This window comes from Geotrypetes seraphini, chromosome 11 (genome assembly GCF_902459505.1).
Source record: "Geotrypetes seraphini chromosome 11, aGeoSer1.1, whole genome shotgun sequence".
In the NCBI taxonomy this organism is placed as follows: domain Eukaryota; kingdom Metazoa; phylum Chordata; class Amphibia; order Gymnophiona; family Dermophiidae; genus Geotrypetes; species Geotrypetes seraphini.
Genome location: NC_047094.1, coordinates 60681206 through 60704828, shown reverse-complemented (window position 1 = coordinate 60704828; position 23623 = coordinate 60681206). Strand labels below are relative to the sequence as shown.

At 45.4% G+C, this 23623-nt stretch overlaps 1 protein-coding gene across 4 annotated transcripts in view; it reads right to left on the bottom strand.

Annotated features, from left to right (window-relative positions):
• The window catches only part of C11H16orf96 (chromosome 11 C16orf96 homolog), a 214308-nt gene that overhangs the window by 121256 nt on the left and 69429 nt on the right, over positions 1–23623 (bottom strand). For all 4 annotated transcript variants that reach the window (XM_033914529.1, XM_033914532.1, XM_033914533.1 and 1 more), the window contains one exon: positions 7193–7273. In XM_033914529.1, coding sequence (XP_033770420.1) covers positions 7193–7273 — 81 coding nt within the window. The remainder of the gene's footprint in view (positions 1–7192; positions 7274–23623) is intronic.

Genomic DNA, 23623 nt, shown 5'->3' with positions numbered 1-23623 from the left:
ATAGTACCTGGCGGGCCGCATGTGGCCCCCGGGCCGCAAGTTTGAGACCACTGGTCTAGCAGGACTGCCCAGAGTGGCTTACAAAAAGTGGAAATCCAATTAAAAATATACTTTGAAAGTTGAATTTATAAGAAGATTATGTACTTACCATGGTAAGCTTTTTTCCAGTAGATAGGTGAGACATTCTAGACAATAGGGTTTAGCCGCATGCTGCAGAAGGAATCCACTTCGGATTTCTCACTTTGCCTCTATAGTACTTCACTGGGCTGTTTAGTACCTTCTATAGTTAGTAGTACCTAAGCACAAAGAGCCATAAATCATTCCCCCTAACGTTGTTGTCTCCCTCTCTCCATGCTGTGTCTTGCCTTCTGGCCTCCCCCCGGTGTTATTTTCGGTCCAGCTCCCTCCTCCTCAGTGCTGCAGTGCACAAAGCCGTGGGCAGTGGCTCCTCACACGTCCCGCACCTCATCTGGAAGCCTTTCCTCTTATGTTGCGATGTCAGAGAGAAGGCTTCCGGTTCAGGCACAGGATGCATGTAGGAGCCTCTGCCCACGGCTATATGCTCTGCAGCACTGAGGAAGAGGGAGCCGGCCCAAAGACAATGACGCATCAATCGTATCGTGGACCGGCAACTGTCTGGGGCTCGATGTAGGTGCCGGCCCTGAAGTTGAAGTGCCCCACTATTGCTTGGAACACCTCTGGGGTCAGGATCCACTCACCTGAATCCAGAGTCTGTATGCTTAGGAAGTCTGCTGGAATGTTGTCTACTCCCACCACATGTGCTGCCATCAGTGCTAGAAGATGACGCTCCACCCAAAGAAAAATAAGGCGGGCTCTCTGAGCCTGAGGGGTGATTTTGATTCCTCCCTGGTGATTGACCTAGGCTACTGCCATCACAATGTCAGAGAAGATCCAGACCACTTGGCCCTCCAATGTCTTCTGAAATCTCATCAGAGCTAGGCAAATGGCTCTGAGCTCCAACTGATTGATTGACCACTTTCACTGAGAAGATGTCCAACACCCATGAACAGGACAATAATTGCAATGTGCTCCCCAGACCCGATGGCTGGAATCTGTCATCACTACGATCCAGGAGGCAATATGTAGCGGAAAGCCCCTGTGGAGCGAATCCTGGAGAAGTCACCAGGCCATGCTTGCTCAGGCCTTCAGAGTCCAAGGTAGACAGTTTGCAAGGCATCCCTGTGCGGAGCCCAATGAGAGAGCAAAGCATGCTAAAGAGGATGCAAGTGCATCCTCGACCAAGGAACCACATCCATTGTGGCTACCATTGATCCCATAACCTGAAGATAATCCCATGTCGAAGGAGCCGGTCACTCCAGAAGGGAAGAAATCTGGGTACACAACTTCTGCCTGCGGGCTTCTGGTAGACAGACATGGCCCGCAGCCATGTTTAAAAGAACTCAGGTATTCCATCAATTGTGTGGGCGTAAAATAGCTTTTCCTAAGTTGACAATCCAGCCCAGGTCTTCAACTCCATCGTGCAGTGTCCCTTGGCCAACAAGGAAGCTCTGATCATCCAGTCGTCCAAGAAAGGATGCACCTGGAGACCCAACTGTCACAGGTAAGCCGCTACCACCACCATCACCCTTGTGAAGGTCCAGGGCACTGTCGTTAGCCCAAAGGGTAGTTCTGAGAACTGATAATGGTGTTCTAGAACATGAAACCGAAAGGACTTGCAATGGGCTGGAAAAAAAGGAATGCGCAAGTATGCTTCTGTGAGATCCAGAGAGGCATGAAACTCTCCTGGGGCCACTGCTGCAATAACCAAACAAAAGCATGGTCTCCATACAAAATCAAGAAATCTTGAGAGCTGCAAAAATCCATGTGCTGATGATCCAGAATAGGCCTTTGGCACGATAAAGTAAATGGAGTATCTGCCTGAGCCCAAGAGGTTGGGTGATACTGGCTCTATAGCTTGAATATCCAGCAAGTGCTGAAATGTTGTATAAACCCTGAGCGCTTTGTCCAGGTGACCTGAAGGAGAGTCCATGAACCAATATGTCAGAGTTAGAGCAAATTCCAGCTTGTCCAAGATTCAGTGGTCGGACATAATGCACATCCAGGCCAAAAGAAACGCTGAGAGCTGACCCCCTATCCACAGAAGGGTATCCATTGTGCCTGTTCAGCAGGGGGTGCAGAACTGAAGTACAGAGGCTAGGAATGCCTGAAGCCAGTATACTGCCATTGGTAGCCATGTGAAGATCTCTGCGACTTGGCACATGCATATGGTTGGAATCGTTGTGAGCCACAAAATTAGAACGACCGGAACCCCAGTAGGGTCTGGGTCTGTTATCAGGCAGAGTCTTAGGACGATGGTCCATCTCAGAATCCATGAGGTTGTCCAAACCTTTGCCAAACAATAACTTGCCAAAGAAGCCTTGGAAATGGAATCATCAAAGCATTTTGCGGGCAAAGTAGTATGCTGATACCTTTACCAAACTCACAAAAGGTTATACAATGCATCCGCCATATAGTCTGTCCTTGCCAAAAAAAGTTGAGGTGGAACCACCGCCTCACTCTCCAGAGTGTGCTTTTGAGCGTGGCAGGCACGTGCAACAAAAGATGTTGCCAAAGCAGCTGTAATGCCTAAAGCAGCTGCATCAAAGAGTTTCCTGAGGACCACCTCCACACGTGATCCTGTATAACTTCTAACATTAAAGGTGTATTATGTCACCTACACCAGCAACAATTTACCCTGGACTGATCCAAAAGTTGCTGACAATATGCCATAAAATACCAGCATGACAAAACTCTAGGAACATACAGAGCACCCTCCAGAGAATCAAACTACTCAGAGACCAGAATGCACATATCAGGGTGCCAGGGGAAGGGAGCAGACTGCCAGCACACACACAAAGCTAGAAGGCAGAAGTGGAAATGGCTTTGTGACTAAAAGGACCTCCTGTAAAGATTCAGAAAGAAGGTCTGGCAAAGACGCAGACTCAAATACCATGTTTCCACGAAAATAAGACCTATCCTGAACATACGCCCTAGCACAGGGGTGTCCAATGTCGGTCCTCGAGGGCCGCAATCCAGTTGGGTTTTCAGGATTTCCACAATGAATATGCATTGAAAGCAGTGCATGCACATAGATCTCATGCATATTCATTGGGGAAATCCTGAAAACCCGACTGGATTGCGGCCCTCGAGGACCGACATTGGACACCCCTAGCATGATTTTCAGGGTAGGTCTTAATATAAGCCCTACCCCAAAAATAAGCCCTATTTAGATCGCCCCCAAAGCCCCTCCTGAATGTTCCCTCGCTCCCCCTCCTCTCCATTCCATCCCCCTGTGCAGCATCTTTCCATCTCTCCCTCCCATCCGAACTCCACCAACCCTCCCACTGCAAAACCAACATACCTCCCTCCAAACAGTCTTCTCCCGCCGGATCCTACCCTCTGCCACATCACTGATGATGTCATCAGTGACACAGCACAGGGAAGGCCCCGGTGGGAGAAAGCTACGAAGCAGCCTGTTTAGAGTGCTATCGACGCTGCTGTTTGGAGGGAGGTATGTCGGTCTCGTGGTGATGCGGCAGAGAGTAGTATCTGGTGGGAAAAGACCACAAAGCAGCCTGTGCCGACGCTACTGTTTGGTGGGAGGTATGTCAGTTTCACAGTGGGAGGGTCAGCCTGGTTCTGCTATGTGAGGGGGATGGGAGGGAGGGATAGAAAAATGCTACAGAGGGAAGGCACAAGGGAATGAGAGGGGAGGAAAAATGCTACACTTGGGGGAGAGAAAGGAAATAGGATTGGGGTGGAGGGGAAGGGAAGGGAAGGGAAGGGAGAGATGATCATTGTACATGAAAAAAATAAGACATCCCCCCAAAATAAGCCCTAGTGTATTTTTTGGACCCAAAATTAATATGACACTGTCTTATTTTCGGGGAAACACGGTAGATGCAGACTCATGAGAGCATGTCCAATCTCCCAAAACCCCAGAGGGATCCACAGATCCAGCACACAGTCCCTGATCTCCCAGCTCAGGAAGCGAATTAGGGGTCAGCAATCAAATCATCCACATCCGGATTCCCCAGATCAAGGTCAGGCAGCGCAAGCAGAGTGGCAGAGTGAATCTAGGACATGTCCAAAGAAGTAACACCACTGTGGAGGTGGATTGGGATTGCACAGAGGGAGAATACATGTGTCCAAAATCCAGAGTGCAAAAATTTAAAAATTCTTTAAAGGTGTCTGGCTCCTGGAGCATAAGGCACTCTAAGATGGCTAAACTGTGCATTTCTGAGACTGCGGAAAGTCCGCAGCCTGGCAGATGGAATTACTAGCCGTGTCAAGCACAGAAAACCATGATGGCCACCCTGCTGGGATAGCTGAGCGTTTGGTCACCTGCTTCAGCAGAGGAGAGGCTAAGCTAGACACTGCAGCCCCCCAGCTACACCACACAGTGCAAAATCCTAGCAAGAATCCACATGAGGAGAGCCCAAGGACTCCATCCTAGCAAATGTCCAGGCAAAGTTTGCGGTTTTGAAGAAGCAGAGAGCTTTAGAAAATAAAATCGCTAAAAATCCAAGAGGGCCACTATCACAAAATTCGCACCAAAATTGTAATATTTTTCAGACTTCCCAAACTCTAAAAACAGCAATTTTAGGATTTTTTTTAGGAGAGGGAACATTCAGAAACACTCAAACCCCCACTTTTCCAACCTCCCCCAATGTCTCTCACAGAGTGTCAGCCTGTGTACTTATTCACTGTGACCTGACAGGATTAATGCTGCAGCCTGTTTTCAGTTCTCACAGAAGCTGTATGAGAAAATTCACTGCCACAATGCTGGGAATAGTTCAGGAATGCTGATCTTTGGGCTGCCAGTCAAACTTCTATGTCTGACTACACCGCCACCCTGCAGACCAACGGATGTGCACCGATACGGGCGGAGGTGCAACGATGCAGCCGATATCCTGCAAGACAACGCTGAGCTTCCTAATGGCGCCTAAAAGCCTGCGCTCAACCCCTGATTAACAGTAGGTGAGACCACATCAGGGACGGCCTTGATCTCCAGAGAAAACTATGAAGGCTGGTTAACAGGTACACAGTGGGATTGGCCTGTCAGCTACAGACCAAAGTCTGTGAATTTTCAAGCAAGCAAATCTTCAAAATCGCTCCAAGCACTAAAATACCTGAAAAGGGAACAAAATTACATCGAATTAAAAATAATAAAATAGGGAGAGTAGAACAAACACATCTACAGTCATGTGTGCAGAAGGAAAGAGCTGTAGAGGGAGCTAAACAGCCCAGTGAAGTACTATAGAGGCAGAGTGAAAAATCCGGAGTGGATTTCTTCTGCAGCATGCGGCTAAAGGGAAATAACCCTACGGTCTCACCTATTGCACTGGAAAAATACCTATACAACACAAAGAAAAAAGAGGTTCATAAACAATACACAGTTTCATCAATACAATACAAAACAATACAATACAATGAAGACAATCTGCCCTATATTCAGCGTTATTTAACTGACCAGGAATGGCTCCTGGTCACTAAGACGGCTAAGTGCTAATGTTCAGTATCAGATGGTCACTGAATATTAGCACTTAACAGCTATACCATAAGACTTAGCCATCTAACTGAAAATTTTAACGTGCTAGCCAGCTATGTTTAGCAGCCAAATTAGGCTTAAATAGTTGATCTATCTTGGCCGCTGTACACTTAGCTGGCCAGCGCTGAATATCAACTGAGCTGGTTAAGTTTAGAGAGGTCAAAACTAAACTGGATATAAAGTGCTGGTCACCAGAAACAGCACATCATTGAACATCCAGGCTCAGCGCCGACCGCAGGAATTAGCCCAGCTAACTCCTGCGGTCTGCATGTTGGCCCCAATGTATTTATAATCTGATCTGCCCTATAAAATAATCAGTGAGTGAAGCATGATGGCAAACATAGTTTAGCTGTACAGTAGATGGGGTTTTGGGAGCTGAAGTTGGGCTGGAGGAGCAATCTACACATGTACGAGGTATACAGAATTTACAAATATAAGCATGTAATTTTCCCTGTCCAAACCCAGCAGATAAAGTAGGTTGCAAGTCCACAGATACTTTTGTACCTGTGTAAGCTTTCGTAAATGTTCCCAGAGAAATTGTGTGGGTAGTTCTTTAGCACATTTTCCATAGAATCCAGGAGAATCTTGCTGCTAGGTGATTTGCAAAAATTGTCACTCACTGGTCAATTTTCAAAATGATTTAACCAGCCAGAAACGTCTGCCAATTGGTTAAATCGCTTGATTGGGGCTATCTGCTAATTTTCAGTGGCATTTAACCAGTTATCACCACTGAAAATTAGTGGTTAGTGCCTGAGTGAAAACCTGCTATTTTGGGCGCATTCCAGGGGCAGAGTCAGCACTTAGCAGATATTCAGCACTTAATCGTCCAGGGTAACCACATAAATTGGACCTTATAAAATACAGTCCTATCTTTATGTGGCACCCATAGCCATTTAAGTTCTGAATATTGACTTAATTGGATATGCATTAGCCAGCTCCACATAAACTAGATATTCAATGCCAAAGCTAGACATGACATCTTTCATTGAATATCTGAGAATAATGCTAGCAAGAGTCAGCATAACACTCGTCACTGCTGGCCAAATATTGACCCCTCAGTGATTAGTACATACTGTACTGGCTTTTGGAGGAAGCAGTGGTCTGTGGACCCTAGGAAGAACTATCAATTTAGTGCTTTAGCTAGATAGAACAGGTGATTAAAACTGGGACGGGGGAGGAATATCAGATTTTATTATTATTTTTTAAATGGCTAGAGGATTATCACCAGCTATACCATAAGACTTAGCCATCTATCTGAAAAATTCAATGTGCTAACCAGCTATGTTTAGCAGCAAATGAAGGAGGAATATCAGATAGTTTGCCAATGAAGGCATATGGTGCCACAGCTCTAACAGAGGCTGCTCCATACGGGCTGCAAGCCAAAGGAGCACAAGGAAACTGCCAGGTCAACATAGGGCACTCAGTTATAAATAAAAGCTACATCTCAAAACTTTTGAAGTATTACAGAGAAAATTATTGCACATTTTTTTCTTGGCATGGAGTCCCAATGCCATGTCCTTGTATCTTCTCTGCAGAGAGGAACCATGCCTGGACTCCCTTCACGACCAACACCCCGTGGAAAGGCAGCTGCTTTTCAATCACTGTTTTCTACCAGCTCACCAATTTGTCTTCTAGTGGTTTGATGTTCTCAATCATTTCTTCAAGTTTTTTGAGTCTATCTTCAATATCATTTATGTTGATCTGTAAAAGGACATTTCACATTCATCACTAACAAGCCAGCATATGGTCAATACAAAATATGGTTGGTTGGTGGCTCTAAAGGGAAAACTCCTTCTGAATATGACAAAGAAACACTGGGTCCAATATTGAAAAAAATGTAAGCTCTAGAATTAGGCTTCTAAATTTGCCCCCTATTTTCAATGAAACATAGGATTCTAATGGGGCAATATTTAAAAGCAGCTATCCAGATAACAGTACCTGCTATTGAGATAAGTACTGCTGACCAGATATTCAGCAATACAGTGTTGCTGAATATCCTTATAGACCCTTGCGACACCATGTAGATAGTGCCACGGTGGAGAATGGATGGAGTCAAGGCAGTACTGAAACTTACCTGGATAATGGAAATATTCAGTCTGCTATATAGATCAGTAGTTCTCAACCCTGTCCTAGAGGACCACCAGGTAGTCAGGTTTTTGGAATAGCCCTAATGAATATGCATGAGAGAGATTTGCTTATAATTGAGGTGACAGGCATGCAAATCTACTCCATGCATATTCATTAAGGCTATCCTGAAAACCTGACTGGCTGGTGATCCTCCAGGACAGGGCTGGGAACCACTGATCTAGATAACTTAGGACAGATAAAAAGCTATACAAAGTTAAGTTACCCATGTAAGTTTTATGGACAGTGGACTTAATTTTGCCATTATTCAGATAAGTTCCAATGCTGACTAACATCCAGATATTCAGAGCTGGTTTTTAACCAGATAGTAGCACTAAATATCCAGATCTTTTTTTATCATGGCAGCTGACATTTATTAAAAAAAAAAAAAAACCCCAATCATGGCAGCAGAATATTGACTCATAAGTTTTCTGCTGCAAATTCACCTAAATTAAGGAAATAGAAGTTATGCTCCTATTATTTGCTTACTACTATTTATAATTTTTATAGCACTAAAAGGCATACGCAGTGCTATACATTTAACATGTAATAGACAGCCTCTGTTCTTAAGAGTTTTCAATCTAATATGGACAGACAAACAGAACATATAGGGGTTGGGGAGTTTCTTGCAGAAAGAATGAAAGGATGGACATAGGTGTCTTACGATGAGTGGGAGTTAGAAGTTGAAAGCAACCTTGAAAAAGTGGTCTTTTAGCTTGGATTTGAATATTGCTAGAGATGGAGTCTGATTTAATGAATCAGGCAATGTGTTCTAGGCATATGGTGCAGCAAGATAGAAGGGACGGATTATGGAGTTGGCAGTGGAGAAGGAGGGACTTACCCAATGAACGGAGTTCACAGGGGAGAGACACGTGAGGAGAGGCTGCAGAGGGGCTTCAGAGTGAATGATCTTGTAGGTCAATTAGAGGAGTTTGAACTGTATTCAGAAATGGATTAGGAACCAATGAAGTTACTTGAAGAGAAGGGTAATGTGAATATGGCAGCTCTCATGGAATATGAGTCCTGAGGCAGAATTTTGAACGGATTGAAGGAGAGAGAGATGGTTGAGTAGAAGACCTGAGAGAAGCAAGTTGCAGTAATCTAAGCAAAAGGTAATGAGGGTATGGATAAGGGTTTTGGTAGTGTGCTTGGAAAGGAGAGGTTGGATTTTGGTAATATTATAGAAGAAGTGACAGGCTTTAGCAGTTTGTTGGATCTGAGCAGAGGAGAGAGAGGAGTCACAGATGACCCCAAGATTGCAAGCTGATAAGACAAGGAGGAGGAGTGTTGTCCACAGAAATAGAAAATAGGGGAAGGGGGGAAGTGGGTTTAGTAAAAAAGATAAGGAGCTTGGTCTCAGCCATATTGAGTTTTAAATGGCAGTTAGATATCCAAGCGGCAATATCAGACAGGCAGCCTAATTTAGGTGCTTAATACTGAAAATTGGTACTAAGCGTCTAACTTTTTTCTTGTTCTAAATTTGCCCCTGTTTCCACTCACTTTTTAGGCTCCTAAATTTAAGAATGAATTTTTTTTAAGTTCAATATTTTTATTGGCATATAGCAAAAAACAAGAACAAACAACTGTAGAAGAACAACAAAGAAGAGAGATCAGGCAGTGTACCATAGTCCGTAATACATGTAGCAGTTGAAAAGAGTCATCACATGTGCAATACTCAGCAGCAGTGAAAATCTAAAGTAACATGAGTAGAAAATATTCATTATAAAGAATACGCAATAGAGCAGACAAAACATACAAATTATAACATGGAGCAAATTGTGACTAAAGAAATCCAAAACCAAGGGGAGAATACAGATGATACAGCAATAGGGCAGCAATACCTTAGTACCATCCCTAACTGTATGAAGAACAGAATGCTAACAAAGGATCCCAAATCTCATGAAATTTCCGGAGTGAGCCAGTTTTTCAACATATATTTGTTCATATTTCATAGTAATGGAAACATAGGACCACCAACTAGAGTAGGTAGCAGAGGACAGATCTTTCCAGTTCGATAATATCACCTTTATTGCCATAGTCATTAGGCCATTCAGTAATAATGATGCAGGTTCAGAAAGGGGGCAACGAATCGCCACTGTTCCAAATATGACTCCGGCATAAGATAAAGATTGATTGATGGACAGAATATCCTCTATTGTTGACCAAACTTGGTTCCAGAAATTCTCGAGTAGAGGGCAATCAAACAGCATGTGTCTAAGAGATCCCAGGACACTGTTACAAGACCAACATGCATTAAGATGGGGGGGAACCCATTTTAGCAACACATGGTGGAGTCCAAAATGCTTTGTGTAAGGTGAAGAAGGCAGATTGTAGCAACGAAGAGGAGTGTAAGGTCTTCCTGATGTTAGACCAAACAGTTGTCCAGCAGTCGTCATCCAGTTCCAAATCCACATCAGTACTCCAGGAGGCTTTAACGCGGATATCTAGTTAGTATTTATTCAATTGGAGCAACATATACCAGTGGGAAGCTTTGCGCCGCTGTGTAGAGAATTTATCACAGAGAGATAAGTATGATGGATAGCCACAGCATGGAGATGATTGAAGAAGGTCCTTTTTGATAGTATGTGTAAGCTGGAGCCATCTAAAAAACTGTGAAGGAGGCAAGTCAAAAGTCCTGCAAATATCAGTGAACCATTGTTGACCATCAAACAGTTGTCCAACATTCCAGATGCCGCGATCTTGCCATAATTTCCACAACACTAAGTTATTTAGTATCCTAATTTTGGGGTTGTTCCATAATGGTATTAGTAAAGAATCAATCTCATGTATAGCAGTAATGGTAGCTAGCATGATGGGATTCAATATCAGTGGTATGGATTTGCTCATTGCATGCTCAAATTTCAGTTGAAGAGAACTAGAGATGGATTCCAGAAGCAGCCAGGGTGGGTAAGACGATGTTTCCAAATCAGTATTCCATTTAGAGGCCTGTCTTAGAATGAAGAAGATTTGATAGTCATAAATACTAGGAAAGGAGACACCACCATCCTGTTTGGAGCATTTGAGCTTCTGTAAACTAATACGAGGTGTTTTGTGGTTCCAAGGAAAGTTGGTGAGAAGGGATTCGATTTTTTTGTAGAAGGACTTGTGTAAAAGGCATGGGAGCATATAAGAATATAGGTAATAACCGATAGTACCATCATTTTTATGGTATCGAGGCGGCCCCACCATGATAGCTTAAGTGGTGACCAAGTTGTTAGTAATGAATTAACCTTACGAAGAATATACTCAGCATTAAGAGATAGGGTGTCTTCCAGGGTAGGACCAAAATAGACACCTAGGTATTTAATTTTCTCCTGTGTCCAATGAAATCCAACATTCTTAACGTCAGCGCATGCATCCAGACAGTTTAAAGGCATTATTTCAGATTTTGAAAGGTTAAGTTTGTAACCAGAGATCTCAGAGTAACGGTGTATCACAGATAATATGTGCGGGAGAGAAGATGGAGATGCATATATCAACACATCATCTACTTAGGCAGAAATTTTGAATTCATGGGTGCCCAATTTATATCCTAAGATATTACTGTTAATTCGAAGAGCAGTTAAAAGGGGTTCCAGAGCAAGGTTGAAAAGAAGGGGGAACAAGGGACACCCCTGCCTGGTACCCCATGTGGGTCAGAAGGTAGATGAGTAAGTGTCATTGATAAACAGACTGGTTGATGGATTGGAGTATAGTACCCATATTAAGGAAATGAAGTAAGAAGGGAATCCATGCCAAGATAAAACATGGACTATGTAGGACCATTCTATGCGGTCAAACGCCTTTTCAGCATCTAGGCTTATGGCTAGTAAAGATTGAGGTGAAGACTGAGATCCATGTATGATATTAGCGAAAAGTCTAGTATTATCAGATGATAGTCTTCCCACCATGAATCCCGTCTGATCAGTAGTAATGAGGGTATCTAGTACTGGTTGTAATCGAGTTGCAATAATTTTCGCAAATATCTTGGCATCTGTGTTAATCAGCGGTAGTTCTTGACATCCGTTGGATCTTTCCCTTCTTTAGGTAGGACAATAATTGTCGCCTCTGTGAATGTACCACGACCATAGCCATCCGTTATCAATGATGTAAAGAATGCATGCATATAGGGAAGAATTCGGGGCAAAAAGCACTGATAGAATTCCAAAGATATACCATCGGGCCCAGGGGCCTTTTGCTTTGCTAATGAGGAAATGGCAGCTGACACTTCAGAAGGTTGAATCGGTTGCTTGAGTGCGCCCACTTGAGAATCGAGTAGTAATCTCCGCGGTAAATCTTGTAAAAAAGTAGAGGTATCCTTCCCGTCTTCCACTTCAGATGTATAAAGGAATTGGTAAAACCGATGGAACAGTGCAATGATCCCATCAGAGTTAGTTATGTTGGCCCCAGTTTTGTAGGATAATGCAGCCACAAAGGTCTTAGATGGCTTACTTTTAAGATACTGGGCTAAGGTATGACCGCATTTGTTATTTTCCATATAATATGTGGCATTCTTTAACAGTAAATTGTTGTTAGCTAATTGACTAGATAGTAAGCTATGTTGTAATCTGAGAGAGCGAAGCTTAGTGAGGAGGGAATAACCATTTTGAGATTAGATGTGTTGTTGTTCAGTTTGTTTAATATCGGTTTCCAAGGTTTGCAGGACAGCCATTCTCTGTTTTTTTGAGATAGGCAGCAAAGGAAATAATCCTCCCTCTAATATACGTTTTAAAGGCATCCCAGAGCATCACCCAATCCATATCGACAGGTAAATTGTTCAAAAAGAAGTCATCAATCGCTGAGTTAATATGGATGATAAAATCAGGCTCAATCAATAGTGCGTTGTTGAATCTCCATCTCCGTGTAGAAAATACGGTACATAAACCACCTAATTGGAGAGTCACAGCTCCATGGTCAGAGATAGCTATTTCTTTTATTGAGGATGTAGCAATAAAAGTCAACAGAGCCGCACTGAGCAGGAAAAAATCAATACGAGAATAAGTGGCATGAGGTACAGAGAAAAAAGAAAATTCTTTGACGTGAGGATGTTGTAAGCACCAAGAATCAATAAGGCGAAATAGAAGCAACATGTCCTGTAGTTTGTGCCATGATCTAGATTTTTTAATATATTGCATGAGATTTTTGATCCAAAAGAGGGTCAATTATCAAGTTGAAATCACTACCCATAAGTATGTACTGTTCTGAAGAGGACGCCAATTGATTAGAGAGGTCATCAAAGAAGGATGGGTCATCGATATTAGGACCATACACATTGAGGCAGGCAATCTTTTTGTCATTAAGTTGAATATTAGCAATTATCCAGTGGCCCTGAGTGTCTGTACAGTGATTAAGAAGAACAATATTCTTACTCTTTCTAATGAAAGTGAGGATACCATCATGTTTATCAATGGCTGGTGAGTATAAAACAGGTAAGGCCCATGGAAAGGAAAGTTTAGCAGAGTCACCTACAGAAAGATGTAATTCCTACAAGAATAAGATATCAGGTTGTAATCTTTGAACATACTCCCATATTTTTTGTTTTTTCAATGGGTTATTTAGCCCCTTAACATTGAGAGAACAGATATTAAACATCATGTGTGTGGATAAGAAAAAAAAACAACTAGCATGAAGGACACTCCACAGTCGTGCACATTCCTAATATGACAGAAGGGAGAAATAGCTCCAATGATAACATAACAGAAAGCAAATATTTGTACAAAATACTTAGGAAACAGCACATAGGGCCGATCAAAACAATCAGTAGTAAGCAATAGAATAAACAAAAGACACACTGCTGAAATTACATTACATTACATTACAGATTTCTATTCCGCCATTACCTTTCGGTTCAAAGCGGATTACAAAAAGAGTTATGGAAGAAGGGTTACAACGTTAGATCAGAGAAGGTTTCCAAGAGAGGAAAAAGTAGGATATGGGGTTAGGGAGGGGATGGTAAGAGGGGGGTTAAGCTTTATCATGGTATTAAGCTTTATTAAGGGATTTCTTGAAGAGTATAGTTTTTATTTCCTTTCTGAACATCTTGTAGTCTGGGGTTGTTGTCAATAGGTTGGAGACTTGGTTGTCTATCTTCGCTGCCTGAGTGGCCAGTAGTCCGTTGTATAGTTTTTTCCATTTTACTTCTTTGATTGGGGGGTAAGTGAATGGGGGGGGTGTTTTTCTATGCCTGGTAGAGGTGGTTTGGATGAGGCGGTCGTTTAGGTAGATTGGGCTGTCTCCATTTATAGTTTTAAATAGTATACAGTAGAATTTAAATTGTATTCTTTCCTGGATTGGAAGCCAATGAGAATTGATGAATGCCTCAGTAATGTGATCATGTTTTTTCAATGAATAGACGAGTCTCAGAGCTGTATTCTGAATTGTCTGTAGTTGTTTAATCATTATTGCAGGGCAGGGAAGGTAGAGGATGTTGCAATAGTCTAGGATACTTAGGATTAGAGATTGTACTAGGAGCTGAAATTGTGTTTTTTCGAAGAATTTTCGGACTTGTCAAAGGTTTCTCATAACTGCGAAAGATTTCTGTATTGTTTTGTTAATTTGTGGTTCCATGGTGCAGCCTCTGTCAATAGTCATACCTAGAAGTTTTAGGGTGGTTTGCAAAGGGTAGTTGATAGAGTTGATTTCTAAGTTGGTTATGGTTGGGATTTTGTTATTTTCTAGGAGGATGAATTTAGTTTTGTCTGGGTTGAGTTTCAGTTTGTGGTCTTCTATCCAAGTCGTAACTGTAGCTAGAGTTCTATGTAGTGTGTCTGACATTAAGAGCATTGGTTGGTCAAAAGGAATGAGGATGGTGATGTCATCAGCATAGCTATAAGAGGATAGGCCTTGTTTGTTCAGGTAAACGCCAAGAGAGGCCGTATATAGGTTGAAGAGAGTAGGGGACAGTGGGGACCCTTGTGGAACGCCGCAGGGGTTGGACCAAGGTTTGAATTTTTCTTTGTCTGATTTTACTATGTATGTTCTGGATTTTAAGAAACCTTCAAACCATGAGTATACTTTATCTGAGATGCCTATTGAGTCCAAGATTTGCAGTAGGATGTTATGGTCTACCAGGTCAAATGCCGCCGTCAGGTCCAACTGTATGAGCAGCATTTTTTTTCCAATGCTGAGGTGTTGTCTTGCTGTGTCGATAAGGGAGCCTAGTAGTGTCTCTTTGCTGAAGTTAGTTCTGAAGCCGGATTGCGTGGGATGGAGTAAGTTATGGTCCTCGAGAAAGTTGGTGAGGAAATCAGGAAAATATCCAGTACTTCTGTAAAAAAAGGGAGAAGAGATAGAAGCAGACATAGGTACAGAAAGGCAAAAAGATGGGATAGTAAGTCCACAAGGGCTGCAATAGGGTGCACCGGCTGGCAGGGAATATAAACAGAGAAATAACATCCAGTAGCTGCAGTGCAATTAGAGTAGAGCTGGTATACGGAGAGTCAAGGTAATATATTAGTGTCATGTTAACATGCAATATATATACCAGAGAAAGCAATAACAACATATAGTATATCCACTACTAATATATCATAAACAGTGGGAGCGAATACAAGAACAGAATAGTATGTTGTTAAAACAGCAGAACGTATCGAAACTTGCAAAGAAAAGCAAGAATGTCTGGCACAGAACACAGGCGAGGGCCAGGTTCAGCAAATCAACAGTGGTAACAACCGAAGCAACAGCCTCAATTTTAAAAAGGAGTAGAGAAGTTAAATTTGTTGAAACATCAAGTTTTATCTATGGCACTGGGAGCAGTGCGCTCGAGGTAATCAGCCAGGTCGATAGGATTTGTAAGGTTCTTCGTCACGTTGTTGTAGGTGACCTGCATCATGGCGGGGTAAAAGAGGCCGAATTTTGCGCCAATAGCTTTGAGGCGAGGTCGATAGTCCAGCAAAGATTTCCGTCTCTTAGCAGTTTGTTTAGCCAAGTCGGGCACAATAAAAAAGGAAGATCCCTCAAATTTCAGGGGGTGCTTGAGTTTAGCTTGTTTCATGATATCCATCACTTGGCTATAATGCAATAATCTTACCACTACAGGCCGAGGATAGCGTGCTTCAGGATCAGGCTTGTGCGAAAGCACGCGATGGGCCCGATCTATCTCGAGGTCATATTTAAAGTCCAGATCAAGAATTTTCAGGAGTGTAGCATGTAGAAAGGTCAGAACGTCTCGACCCTCATGCCCTTCCGGAATCCTGAGTATCCGGAAATTATTGCGGCCGACCTGTTTTGCGCATCCTCAAGCTCCTGCTCAAGGATTGCCATTTTTTTTCACTTGTTGTTGCAGCGTTTTTATATTCATGGCATTCGTTTCTACACGTTGTTCCATAATATCAACTCGGGATCTAAACACGGCCATCTCAGTTGATAGAGAGGTAAGATCAGTCTTCAGATCCTCTGTGTTTTGAACCGAGGTCTGAAGTAAATCTCGCAGGGAACGGAGCTCTTCCATGACCGCCTGTATGGCTTCATTTTCTGTCTCACCTTTGCTTGCAGGAGCTTTTTGGGGCGAGATCGGCTCAGTGCTTTTCCTCTTCCTGGTTTTAATAGCTTAGCACCCACTAAGAGCTATTAAGGGAACCTCAATAGCAGGTTTTGCAGCTATATTCGATCCTTTATAGTATTCTGTTAGCGGAGCTCAAATACTATGCAGCCATTCCTTGTTGAGCTCACTAGCACCCCCTACGAATGAATTTTTAAGCATAAATGTAGGTACTTAATCCTAATAAATTTTCAAAGATGACAATTTGAGGAACTCTCACAGTTGAGAAGATAAATGTTTTGAAAATGGTCCCCTGAGACACTCTTCAAAGAGAAGTATCCAGTGTCTTAGACAGCAACACTAAAACATAATAGCCATACTGGATCAGAACAATGGCCCATCTAGCCCAGTATTCTGCTTTGAACAACGGCCAATCCAGATCACAAGTACCTGGCAGAAACCCAAATAGTAGCAACATTCCATGCTAACAATCCTAGGGCAAGAAGTGGCATCCCCCATGTCTATCTCAGGTGCACAGTACTACTACTATTTGTCACTTCTATAGTGCTGAAGGGCCAGTGGCGTACCTAGGGGGGGGGGCGGGGGGGGCGGGCCGCCCCGGGTACCAGCCCTGAGGGGGTGTTCCCGGCCTTGCCGCTCAGTCCCCCCCCACGCCCGAAGGACCGCTCGCCCCACTGACCTTCCAGCACACCTATGAAGCAGCCCGCAGCAGGATCGCGACGTCAGCAATCCCTCAGCTGCTTGGGCGCTGCTTCCTGCGCCGCGGTCCAGTCCCTCCTCTGACGTCAGAGGAGGGGGCGGGACCGCGACGCAGGAAGCAGCTCCTAAGTAGCGCAAATATATCTGACGTCGCGATCCTGCTGCGGCTGCTTCATAGGTAGTGCGGGGAGGCAAGGGGGGCGAATGGTCCTTCGGGGTGGGTCGGGGATCTGACCCAGTTCTAATACCTCTCCGTCTCCGTGCCGACCGACCCCCTCAAGGACCGACCCTTGGAAACATGTTTTCAGGCTTGGAATCCAGTTAAAAGGCAATAGACGCTCTGTCTATACCTGGGACCAAACTGAAAGAAATTTGTCCAGCCCTGGCAAGTTCAAACCCAACTCAAACCAAATTCTGCACTCCTGGGGAAGGGGGAGGTTTTGCTTCTGAGAAAGTGCTCCTTAGTACATCAGAATCTCTGTCTGCTTCTTGGCACCAGCACTGGAGAAATAATGAGACGCCCTACTTTCTTTCTGCATGTGAAGCCATCTGGAGGGGGGGGGGTGTGTTTGTGAGTGATGGAGGGCACTAGGGCCAGCAGGAGTGAGGTACATAGTTAGAGCTGTAGAGGGGGGGGGGAGAAGGAGGGTGTCCCTATTGCAAGGGAGGAGTGAGGTTTTCCCTCGCCTTTTCTTCAGTCCTAAAGTTCACATTTTCTGGCTTTGGCTGCCTTCAGCAGTCATGCGACCGGGTAACAAAGCCCCCTGACACTGCACGCTGTCTGATTCGGCTGCTGTTGAACAGTTTGCGTGCCGGAACCCTTCTCAGGCTGAGTGGAATTTGGGTTATGAGCTGCAGGGAGTGGTTGTGAATTTCTCCGTGAGAACCTTGTGCATCCTCCTCCAGCTTGAGTCCGCACTAGACGCCCGCACTAGACGTCCCCACGTAGACGTCCGCACTAGACGTCCCCACTAGACGTCCGCACTAGACGTCCCCACTAGACGTCCGCACTAGACGCCCGCACTAGACGTCCCCACTAGACGTCCGCACTAGACGTCCCCACTAGACGTCCGCAATAGACGTCCGCACTAGACGTCCCCACTAGACGCCCGCACTAGACGTCCCCACTAGACGTCCGCAATAGACGTCCCCACTAGACGTCCGCAATAGACGTCCCCACTAGACGTCCGCAATAGACGTCCGCAATAGACGTCCCCACTAGACGTCCGCAATAGACGTCCCCACTAGACGTCCGCACTAGACGTCCCCACTAGACGTCCGCACTAGACGTCCCCACTAGACGTCCGCACTAGACGTCCCCACGTAGACGTCCGCACTAGACGCCCGCACTAGACGTCCCCACTAGACGTCCCCACTAGACGTCCCCACGTAGACGTCCGCACTAGACGCCCGCACTAGACGTCTAGTGCGGACGTCTACGTGGGGACGTCTAGTGCGGACGTCTACGTGGGGACGTCTAGTGCGGGCGTCTACGTGGGGACGTCTACGCGTGCGCGTCCTCGTGCGCGCGTCTTACATTCAGCACCAAGTGGCAGAAACCTAAACCCCAAACTCAGATAAATGCATTCCCAGGCCTTGTTCTCCCCTCCTCCAGGTCAGATTGCTGTTGAAAGCTGAGGCAACAGGAAATACGTCAGCCTCGGGGAGGATCGGAACTCAAGCTGGAGGAGGATGCACAAGGTTCTCACGGAGAAATTCACAACCACTCCCTGCAGCTCATAACCCAAATTCCACTCAGCCTGAGAAGGGTTCCGGCACGCAAACTGTTCAACAGCAGCCGAATCAGACAGCGTGCAGTGTCAGGGGGCTTTGTTACCCGGTCGCATGACTGCTGAAGGCAGCCAAAGCCAGAAAATGTGAACTTTAGGACTGAAGAAAAGGCGAGGGAAACCTCACTCCTCCCTTGCAATAGGGACACCCTCCTTCTCCCCCCCCCCCTCTACAGCTCTAACTATGTACCTCACTCCTGCTGGCCCTAGTGCCCTCCATCACACACAGATCTACTAATATACCCCGTTCCTTCCTCGCAGTGCCTTCTGGTACTCACAAACACACACCCCCCCCCCCCTCCAGATGGCTTCACATGCAGAAAGAAAGTAGGGCGTCTCATTATTTCTCCAGTGCTGGTGCCAAGAAGCAGACAGAGATTCTGATGTACTAAGGAGCACTTTCTCAGAAGCAAAACCTCCCCCTTCCCCAGGAGTGCAGAATTTGGTTTGAGTTGGGTTTGAACTTGCCAGGGCTGGACAAATTTCTTTCAGTTTGGTCCCAGGTATAGACAGAGCGTCTATTGCCTTTTAACTGGATTCCAAGCCTGAAAACATGTTTCCAAGGGTCGGTCCTTGAGGGGGTCGGTCGGCACGGAGACGGAGAGGTATTAGAACTGGGTCAGATCCCTGAAGAAGCTCATTCTCCTTCTATCAGTTTGGTTCGGTGCAGTGGCGTACCTAGGGGGGTGCGGGGGGTGCGGGCCGCCCCGGGTACCAGCCCTGAGGGGGTGTTCCCGGCCTTGCCGCTCAGTCCCCCCCCACGCCCGAAGGACCGCTCGCCCCACTGACCTTCCAGCACACCTATGAAGCAGCCCGCAGCAGGATCGCGACGTCAGCAATCCCTCAGCTGCTTGGGCGCTGCTTCCTGCGCCGCGGTCCCGTCCCTCCTCTGATGTCAGAGGAGGGGGCGGGACCGCGACGCAGGAAGCAGCTCCTAAGTAGCGCAAATATAGCTGACGTCGCGATCCTGCTGCGGCTGCTTCATAGGTAGTGCGGGGAGGCCAGGGGGGCGAATGGTCCTTCGGGGTGGGTCGGGGCATCAGGCCTTCAGGGTGGGGCGGGCGGGCGGGCAGGCAGACTTTCAAGGGGGAGGGGGGTGACAGGCAGGCAGGCAGGCCTTCAAGGGGGGGTGCAGGTCTTCGGGGGGGGGGGTGAAGACCTTCAAGGGGGTGCAGGCCTTCAAGGGGGGGGACAGGCAGGCAGGCCTTCAAGGGGGGGACAGGCCTACAAGGGGGGGGGGACAGGCCTACAAGGGGGTGCAGGCCTACAAGGGGGGGGGGACAGGCCTTCAAGGGGGGACAGGCCTTCAGGGGGGGTGCATGCCTTCAGGGGGGTGCCGACCTTCAAGGGGGTGCAGGCCTTCAAGGGGGTGCAGGCCTTTGGGGGGGTGCCAACCTTCAAGGGGGGGTGCAGGCCTTCAAGGGGGGGGACAGGCCTTCAAGGGGGGACAAGCAGGCAGGCCTTCAAGGGGGGGACAGGCCTACAAGGGGGTGCAGGCCTTTGGGGGGGTGCCAACCTTCAAGGGGGGGGACAGGCCTTCAAGGGGGGACAAGCAGGCAGGCCTTCAAGGGGGGGGTCAGGCCTTCAAGGGGGGGACAGGCCTACAAGGGGGTGGGACAGGCAGACCTTTAAGGGGGGACAGGCCTACAAGGGGGTGGGACAGGCAGACCTTTAAGGGGGGATAGGCCTTCAAGGGGGGACAAGCAGGCAGGCCTTCAAGGGGGGGTCAGGCCTTCAAGGGGGGGGACAGGCCTTCGGGGGTGCAGGCCTTCGGGGTGGGTGCAGGCCTTCGGGGTGGGTGCAGGCATTCGGGGTGGGTGCAGGCCTTCGGGATGGGTGCAGGCCTTCAGGGAGGGACAGACCTTCGGGTGGGGGGTACAATCCTTCGGGGAGGGTGCAGGCCTTCAGGGGTGGGGTTTAGGCCTTCAGAGGGGGACAGACCTTCGGGTGGGAGGTAAAGTCCTTCGGGGGGTGCAGGTCTTCAGGGGTGGGGTGTAGCCCTTCGGAGGGGGGACAGACCTTCGGGGGAGGGGGGTCCTGGTGTAAAAGTACACAGAGGGAGAGAGGGAAGGGGGGGTTCAAAGATACGTGCATATGCCAGACTTTGGGGGTTAGAAATAATGGGTCTAAAAACAGAGGAGTGGGAGAGAGATGGTGCATAATGGGATTTAGGGAGGGAAGGAACAGAAAGGGAGAGAACTTGGAAACAGATACTGGATAGGAGGATACTGGATAGGAGGATAGTTGGGAACAGAAAGGGAGAGATGGTGGATCCTGGGGTGGTGGGGAGTTGAGAAAAGGTGAATCTGTGGATGGAGACAAAAAAAGGGAAAGATGCCAGATCTCCGGGAGAGGGAAGGGAAACGGAAGGGGAGAACAGAGATGGCAGACGGATGGTTAGCACGGAGAAAGGAGACCCTGGCAAGCAAGACAACAAGAGCCTGGGACCAACAAGATTTGAATATTGATCAGAGAACAAAAGGTAGAAAAAATAATTTTATTTTCTGTTTTGTGATTACAATATGTTAGATTTGAAAAGTGTACATGAGACAGCTTGAAATGGGAACTTTTCTATTTTTGTGAATGGCAAGGCTGAGTTCAGTTAAAATATATGCTTTATAAGAAAATATAATAATGTGTTTTATAAAGTTTATAAGCATTGCTGGCATACTCGGTGAGGTGTTCCTAGTGTTGGTGGTGGTGGTAGCATGTCAGTGTGTTGAGAGGAAGAGGTAGTCTGGGAAATTCTGCTGAGCAAACTCTGGGCCCATTTCCACCCCCAGTTAGTCCACTCCACTCAACTGGTTCACACACTGAGTGGGTCTTTGGGTGTTATTTCTGGGTAGTTGTTTTAGAATCTCTTCCAGTGGTTTGTCAGTATCTCCTTCTGGTCCAAGGAAGGAAACTTTGTCAACCTTAGCATTGACCTTCAGAATATGTTTGTAACAGCGCTGCTTGTGTGGCATTAGGCTATGTAGTGATCGAAAGAAAAAAACAGACCTTTGCACATTTTTGCACTATATGGTGGGTGTATGAGGAGATTCATTTCCTGCACAGTTAAGTCCATGTGAAGTTACCTTGTCCTGTATTTGACATCTAGCAAGGTCTCTGTTTGGAAGGAAAGATCTAAGCTTAAAAATGAAGTGGCCAGAAGTTATGTTAAAAGTAGATAGCGTAGCTGGTTTTAAGAAAGGTTTGGACAAATTCCTGGAGGAAAAGTCCATTGTCTGTTATTAAGACATGGGGGAAGCGTCTGCTTGCCCTGGATTGGTGCACTCAGTTGTTCCCACTTGGAGAACCTATTGACTTTTACTGCTTTTCTGTGTGGCTTTAACATTTTTGCTATTCAGTATACCTAAACTATTATTCAGTAGAAAAAATTTGTTTGTTCAATCAAATCCTGTGTGGACATTGGACTTCTATGAGTGAATGTTCTGCTTGATTGAACAAACTAAATTTTTTCTACTGAATAATAGTCTAGGTACAATGAAAGTAAATAGCAAAAATGTTTGAGTAGATAATTAAGGAAATCTTTTTCATATTGCTTGCTTATGGACTGGGAAAAAAGACTGTTCAAGCAAATGTCTCCAGAACTGCTTTAATGGAAAAATGTGATTTTTTTTTTTTAAAGTACTTTGTGAAATTTATTGTTGTTGTGAAATTTATTGTTATACTTTGTTTAAACTTAAAAAGCGGTGTCATTAACAGTGAATCTAATCGAAAAATCGATTCAACAGGGTGAATCGGATCGAATGAAATATTTTTCTCTGAATCGGGCAGCACTATTGGCTACCATGAGAATGGGCTACTGGGCATGATGGACCATTGGTGTGACCCAGTTAGGCTATTCTTATGTTATGTTCTCATCTGTAGGGGCCTTTGTTTTCACTTCTTATTTTAATGTATTTTTTTCCTGGGAACTTATCAGTGTTTTTTTATAATGGGAACAAAAATGGAAGAGAATTAATGTGTGTGGAATGGGGGGGGGTAACTAATTTCTTCAGCTAAATAATTCAATCCACTTCAAACAAACATAGGAGAACTCACGCACCATTCACACACCCTCCAACCAAAAACGTCAAAAGAAAAAAACTGTTCGACAACCTCCTAGCCATTCGAGCTGCAACACTTGACCCCCAACTCTACAACCTATTGACCTCGACCACAAACTACAAAACCTTAAAAAAAGAAATAAAAACCCTTCTATTAAAAAAACACATAAAACCAAACTAACATAATCAGAACTGTCCCAAGCATCACCTGCAACTACTCCATATGTACTTCTGATGTCATGACAATTCAGACATAATTTATGTTATGTTATGTTTGGAATAATGGTTACATAAATGAGGTTCAATAAAAGAAAATTTTCTGTGGGAGCATTTGTTGGAACTTCTGTTATCCTGATTTCTTCTATCTGTGGGCTTTCTTTAGCTAACCTACTTATCTGGGGCTTTCCACTTCTGCAGCTGCCCTTTTCACGGTCCACTTTGCGCTTGCACTCTCTGGGGAGGGGGGGTTGGGTCTGGGCTTGGTGGGGTAGGTGTGTCTGGTAGTTTTGTCTGGGTGGTGGCTGGGTGTTTCTTGGGTGCTTGTTGTGCGGATTGGTGTGTCTGGTGAGCGGTCTGGGTGTTGTTGCTTGTGGGGGTTTTTTTCATTATAAAATATGGCTGAGGGTCTAGTCCGGCTTATTATTCTTGTGGGTTCTGGGGTGGGATTTGTTTGCTTGCCCCAAGTTTTGGCCTTTTGTTGTGTATTGCTATGCCTCTCATTGGCAATTTTCTCTTGGGAGAGGCTTGTTCATGCTTGTTGTTGCTGTTACTCTCATTCTGTGTTCTTTTTGATAATGTATAAGTTTCTGTACAGACCATGGTTGCTTGTCTGGACCTTTTGCCATTCTCAATAAAAATACTTTGAAAAAAAAAAAAAAAAAAAAAAAAAGAAAATTTTCACTGCCTG